This window comes from Peromyscus californicus, unplaced genomic scaffold (genome assembly GCF_007827085.1).
Source record: "Peromyscus californicus insignis strain IS unplaced genomic scaffold, ASM782708v3 Scaffold_14__1_contigs__length_90479793_seg_2, whole genome shotgun sequence".
NCBI classification, from domain to species: Eukaryota; Metazoa; Chordata; class Mammalia; order Rodentia; family Cricetidae; genus Peromyscus; species Peromyscus californicus.
Genome location: NW_026294436.1, coordinates 58,361,936 through 58,369,243, shown reverse-complemented (window position 1 = coordinate 58,369,243; position 7,308 = coordinate 58,361,936). Strand labels below are relative to the sequence as shown.

Below are 7,308 nucleotides of genomic sequence, written 5' to 3'. Positions count from 1 at the left end.
GCAGAAGAAGTAAATGATTCACAGCATTCAACTGCAAAAGCCATGTAGTTTCTTCATACTGAGAACACTGGACCACTCCCCCAGGCTTTACTCCTCAAAGAAATAAATGGGGATGGGAATATAAATGAAAAGAATTGTGTGGTAGATTAACCACAAAAAAATTTCCTGGCATACCAACACCACCCTTTTGGTATCATTAATCTTTTTTCCATCTTAGATATCATATATGATATAATGAAGAAACAGAATTACACTTTGGTGAGTGAGTTCATTTTCCAGGGTTTTTCTAACTTCCATGAGCACCAGCTCACACTCTTCGTTGTGTTCCTGGCACTGTACATATTAACCCTGGCAGGTAATGTCATCATTGTGACCATCATCAGTCTTGATCGTCACCTTCACACTCCCATGTACTTCTTCCTCAGCATGCTGTCTGCTTCAGAGACTGTGTACACACTTGTCATTATACCAAGAATGCTGTTCAACCTCATTGGCCTGAGTCAGCCCATTTCCTTGTCAGGTTGTGCCACTCAGATGTTCTTCTTCATCACTTTGGCTATCAACAACTGCTTCTTGCTCACAGCCATGGGATATGATCGCTTTGTGGCTATTTGCAACCCTTTGAGGTACTCAGTCATCATGAACAAGAGGGTGTGCCTCCAGCTGGCATGGGGAGCCTGTAGCATTGGTCTAATTGTGGCAATGATACAAGTGTCAGCTGTGTTCAGGCTGCCCTTCTGTACCGCCAAGGTGGCTCACTTCTTCTGTGACATCCGGCCTGTGATGAAACTCTCCTGCATTGACACCACTGCCAATGAGATCCTGACTTTGATCATAAGTGTGTTGGTAATCTTGATCCCCATGAGCTTAGTTTTTATCTCCTACATCCTCATCATCTCCACCATCCTCAAGATTGCCTCTGCTGAAGGCAGGAAGAAGGCCTTTGCCACCTGTGCCTCTCATATCACAGTGGTCGTTATCCACTATGGCTGTGCCTCCATTGCCTACCTCAAACCCAAATCAGAGAACACCAGGGATGAAGACCAGCTGATCTCTGTGACCTACACTGTCATCACACCTCTCCTTAACCCTGTGGTATATACCTTGAGGAACAAAGAAGTTAAGGATGCTTTGTACAGGGCCATGGGAAAGAAACTTCCCTGATCGTTTGAATCCATTTCAGACAGGATCATTGAAAATTCTCTAGGAATTCTCAAGGAAGACATGGAAGCATTTCCACGGAGTTAGCATTCATGATCCCATTAAGCAAATGTAACAGGAGGTGAGAACAAAGGATCCACAAATTCAACCACTTGAGGAAGGGAGACACAAGCCAGCACATGTCTCACAGGAGAACAGCAATAAAACGTTAATATTGGGAAGTACATCAGCCATCTGGAAAGTCTGATACAGAATGAGATCAGGAGAGCAGCCAGAATTAATGAGGGGAGGCTGCTATAAGGCAGCGATAAAAGAGTTTTTAGTATATTCTGTAATACTCTTGGGGGAGACATAGGTTTCTTTTTACCCATGTAGAACATATAAGTGTTGAACATAAACTGTCCTTTATGGACAATTTACAGCCTTTTGCTTCTTAGACACTGCAAATAAAATGGATACCAGAGTTGAGCATATTTAAAAGTTAGCAGCCTGTGAACTTATGGATCCTTTTCATGGAAGCTCCAGGTTATAGAATATGGAAGTTGATGTTTTCAGGGTCACAGGGGAGAAATATCTTCAGAAAGTCATTAAAAACCATTGGTGATGTAGTTAAAGAAGTAGCAACAATACTCATATAAGCCCTTATCTTGTGAAAATATACATATTTTCATAAATGTTGGTGACATTATATACGAGCATATGAACCTGGAAAAAACACATTCAAATGGCTTTTGTAACACCTCACAGAATGGATGAAAACTGCTAACATGAATAAAGGAAGGAATCTTGGGCAGAAATTAGTGAAGTGCAACGTTTAGGGGGATTTGGATGGGAGAAGAGAATGTAGCTGTCTGGTAACGTAGTAACTCAGAAGAAAAGTACTTCCTAAACCATCGATCCTATATATTAAGGTCCCCTGAGATCTTAAATGATACAACATATTTCACTGACACCTCCACAACAGCATACCAACAACCAATGCCTAGTGACTTGGTTTTCAGGCTACATCTTTATGGCCTTCTATGACTTTTTAATCAATTGATGATATCCTGCATGTTATTATCAGCATCTACTCAGCCAAGGCATTCTTCTACTCATTTTGAAACACCAAACTGAAGCAGCTCTCCTTCTAAGAACTATTTAATAATGCCCCTAAAGATATCACTCCCTTGAACCCTCCCTTCTAAATCCAGATATTTGTACATGATCATATGACCAGCATGAATATTTCTTATGCAGTCTATATGGACTGTAATGTAAAATGCCCAGAAAATGACTTTTTACCTGCACACAGTCATAGCTGAAGGGCTGTTTAACACAGTGGTTAATGTCTCACTTATATCAGGTGATGTGTTTCTCAAGGACCATGTACATTCTTTAATTTAAAAAGCTAGAGGTTTAATCAAATATTTTAATTCCTCAAATAACTCACTGATGTTCAATATTAAAGCTTTACTTTTGGGAGGTTTATAGTGAAATCCAAGATAACCCAAAATGACTTTATTCTGTATCTACTAATTGAAGACTTTTTCATTAACTTAATAAATAAAAATTAATTTAATTAATAATCCATATCTGTAAACTATGTCAATCACTTAAAATGAAAGGCAGCAATTTTTAGAAATCAACAGAATTAAGGCATGAGAACATGAACATATATGTATATGATTATGTATGCATATATGTGTATATATGTGTATATTTAACCATATATAATACAAACAAATGAATTTTTCAATTTCTCTGATCCTCATCTGTAAAAATTATATCCAAAAGTTCTTGTCAAACACATGAAAGGATAATGATAAAAATTATTAGGAAATGACAAAACAGGGGCAGATATTCTCTTTTACTGTTAGAATGAGGAAAAATAGCTGTATTCCCCATAAGCTGCATCATTCTTTATTTGCAGAATAGGTTACTAATCTGTGCTCTGTTTTTACCATGGAGTGTAGTATGAATCACCTGCACTACAATAAACACAGTAGGAATTGCTGCAAAAACCACAAGAAGTAGTAGGAAATACCATGTACCATTAACATTATTGTAACTGTTATTAGTGAACATCATCCACGTGTTCTTACCTCTTCATATGTTCCTACTTGTTTATTCCCAGCTTCCTTCCATAGACTCTTAAGTCCTAATTATTAATATTATTAAAACTTTCATTAAGACTGTAGATCACACATCTTGGTCCTTTATGAAAGAATATTTCCCGAACCTTTCATTTCTACCTTTTGATAGCAATTTCAGTAGTTTGTGTTTGTCTTCTTGCTACATATCAATCCATTTTCCCTGATATAGTTTAATGAATTCCAAATCATTTCTAATGACCCTAATATGAACTATATGGTTATATTCTGACCTTCTCATATGTGCCCAACCTCTGTGTATGTGTACATAGACACATTTACAAATAGAGACACAATCACAGAACAGTTCTTGGCCTTCTGTCTTGTAGGTCAGGCCCTGTGTTTCTTCTTTAAGTCTATTCTATTCTCCTCTATTGTATCTTATTTCAAGAACATTAATGACTAGAAACATATCTATCACATGCTTTGACTAAATACTCAGTATGGATAGTTGGTCTATTTTCAACTGATGTCAGTGCCAAAGTCCAATGTCTGAAGACGATATTTCCATAATACTGAAATAAAATTAAAATCTTATTTTTAAAAAATCTGAATTTTATTTTTAAACATTTAATAATCTACTTAAACATATTTTATCTTGCATAAGAGACACTTAGTCATCGCTGTCAGCTTCTAAGTTGTTCTAAAAGTCTTCAAAGTACATGTTCATGACATGAGAGGGATTCAAATGTTTTTACTGATGAACAGTAAAAGCATTTTTATTGGAGAAACAGCAAAACATCTTTGAGGAAATTCCCCATTCTTAGCACTCCATTTATATATTACTTAATAGTTGTTTATTGGAATAATACACAGTGGATACTCTCCTATATGATTTAGAAGTTTAATTAAAACCATGCTGTAAATCCTTCCATAAAAATTGTGAAGACTCATCACTTAATTGGAATTAAGAAACTAAAAATTAACTAAGCCAGAATTTTAAAACTTGTTTAAACTTACCAAAAAATTGTATGTGAATGTGTGTATTCATGTATGTGGAGGTATATGTGTATGCACACAAGGCAGGTGACAACTTGGGTGTTGATATTTAGATACCATCTATGTTTTAAAATCTTAGTAGCTTCGTTAGAGACCTTGTATCAAGAAATAAAGTGGAGAACAATTGACGAAGGCATCCAACATCAACCTTTGATCTCCATATGTACACACACACAGTCACACTCACAAACAACAATACATACATACATACATACATACATACATATAGTAAATTTTTGAAAAGTAAGTGCAGTCAGATCAATAGACTAACGTATTTCAGAGTGATGTATGAATTAAATGGAAAGTCCAATTCCAGAGTAAGGATCAATATAAGAGTGACTTCATATGCTGAGATAGAGAGAAGCATGAACAATTAGACTCCAGAAGGAGTCAAATCAATAGAAGATACTAGCCCCCCCCCCCCCCCCCCAAAAAAAAGGGAAGCTTTTTTCTTCACAATTTTTTTCTAAGAGGTCAGAACCATGTTGGTGTTTTTAAGTCAAGAGCAACACCTAGACAGAGAGTCATGGCAGGGTTCGGGGACTGCCAAAAGCAAAGGTCCAGAGGGAAGCAGGGGAATGAATGGAGGAGAAATCAACTGCAGGAAAGAAGTGTTGAGCTACAAAGTGTTAATATGTAAGTTTCAATAAAGGCACTTATTATAAAATAATTAAACTCAAGTCTCATTCAGTGAAAGCTATACATCTTTGCTAATAGAAGTCACTATTTTAAAACAAGTATAAGCTTCAGGATTTATGTTGAAGATGGAATTCAGATTAAACACAGATGATACATTCTTATTATTTGCTTTTTCCCCCAAAACCCTACTAAACTTGAGATAAAAAGGGAAAATGTCATTTCAATAAAATGTGCATAGAAGATAACATCAGATGAAAACAAAAAATTCAGCAATTTAAAAAATAATTCAATCAGTCATTAATGAATCTAATGTAACTTCCCACCAAAGAGAATGTTGATCTAAGCTTGGGACAAAGAACACAACAAAATGCCAATTTAAGATCCCCAGTACAGGAGAAATGGTATCTCTGAACAATAGTTTGTCATTAGTCTGACAAACTAGAGTTGCTTGGAAATCTTTACCGTGTTATACAATCACAACCCTAGCCTTACCTAAGAGACTGCTGGCAGGTGGTTGTCTGCAGAGATCTGCCAAGATGAAGTGGGGCAGAAGGTATGTGATGATGAAGATGAAGAAGAAGAGACAGAAGGACATCAGTCATCCTTTCCACAGCTTACATCTCTGAGTCAGGACACTGAAGAATTTCCCTCTGTGCACTTCAGCATTTCAAGAGAAAGACACACATCTAGGCAGTTGGATGTTCTATTCTGGAAAAAATGGAGCTTGCATTCATAAACTAGCTCTATTACATTAGTAGGTAAAACAAAAATTCATTACACCCATAGATCAATGCATCTTTCAGCTCTCATCAGATAAGCTTCTATTTCTAGTACATGTTGATTAACACAGAAACTGATAATTGGCCAAAATACAGAGAACAAGAGACTTTAGAATGCTCGGCTCTAAAGAGAACACATATACTATGCAACCTCTTCCTAATGTCAAGGATCATTGTGGATGAGGGAGCAGAAAGAATGTAAGACGTTCTAGATGACAAGGGAAACTCTTCTGGACACAGCAGATAGAACAGCTACACATCCAAACTGGCAGTGGTTGTGACAACATGCACAAAACCTTGGCCAGCACAAGCCGGACCAAATGCTAGCATGGAGAAGGGAGCTGAGAACATAATCCTACCCTTATCTGTGAAGCTATTGGCAACTGGTAGCTACTGGGAAAGTCAATTTTTTCTAAGGGTATAGTTCCTAGTAAGTTGACTACTTAGTAGAATACTTTGGATAGCACAAATTGGCCTCAAAAGTTAAAATAAAAGATGTAAAGTTGTATGGGAAGGGAAAGGGGGTGAATCTGGGAAGAGTTGGGAGGGTGGATATGAAAAAGATGGCAGATACAGAGAAGTAAGCCAGATACATGTCAGCTGTGCAGTTCTCTGTTGGGGAGAAAGAAGAATAGATGCTGCTTCCCAAAGCAGTTTGTGTTCTACTCACTGAGTGATACTGGGGATTGCATCTTCCAGAGTAGGCTGCTGCATAAGATCTCTCTCGTTCATGTGCATAAACACACACACACACACACACACACACACACACACACACACACACACACACACAGAGAGAGAGAGAGAGAGAGAGAGAGAGAGAGAGAGAGAGAGAGAGAGAGAGAGAGAGAGATACTCAACTAACATATGTGAAAATAAACCCAGAAATGCCAGAAACATGACTCCTAAATTACTGACTTAGAAGATACTAAAGATAAGCAGCAATAGCAGATAAAGATCTCAAAAGTTTTCTTATAAAAATGATCAGTCTGAAAGAAAACAGAAGCAAACAGTTGAATTCAATACAGACATGGGGAAGAATGTCAGAAACACAGAGGAAAAAGTCAGCAAGTGAAAAAAAATCACAGAAATTGAGATTTTTGAATAAACAACAGTAAAGTTGGAAATGAAAAGCCCAATGCACGAAATGTGAATGCTGTGGAAAGCACATCCTATAGACTTGAGCAAGGAGAAGAAAGAGGGCAGTATTGAAGAATTACTACATTCAAATGTAAATAAGGAAAATTTTTTAAAAATGAGCATGGCCAGTGTCCAAAAACTCAGGGATACAATACAAGAAATGACCCTAAGAAACTATGAGACAGAAGGAGCTGAGATAAACGCTAAAGGTATAGTGACTTCATTCAGCAAAGAATGTACCAAATCTAGAGAAACGAAAAGAGTCAAGTAAAAGAGGCTTTCAGAATCCTAAATAGACATAACCAGAGAAGAATTTCTCCATGACAGATTATATTCAAGATGTTCAAAGTACAAAGCAAAGAAACAGTAAAAAGTGTAAGAAAAATGCCAACTCATCTGCAGAAGCAGAAATATCAGAGTAACACCAGATTTTCCATCAGCCATTCTCAATACCAGGA

At 37.0% G+C, this 7,308-nt stretch overlaps 1 protein-coding gene across 1 annotated transcript; it reads left to right on the top strand.

Moving 5' to 3' along the window:
• The first annotated feature begins 234 nt into the window (after nt 1–234).
• On the top strand, nt 235–1,164 carry LOC128109319 (olfactory receptor 10J1-like). The gene has a single exon (XM_052736514.1). It carries the CDS (start codon nt 235–237, stop codon nt 1,162–1,164), a length of 930 nt encoding a protein of 309 aa, XP_052592474.1.
• Nucleotides 1,165–7,308: the final 6,144 nt, after the last annotated feature.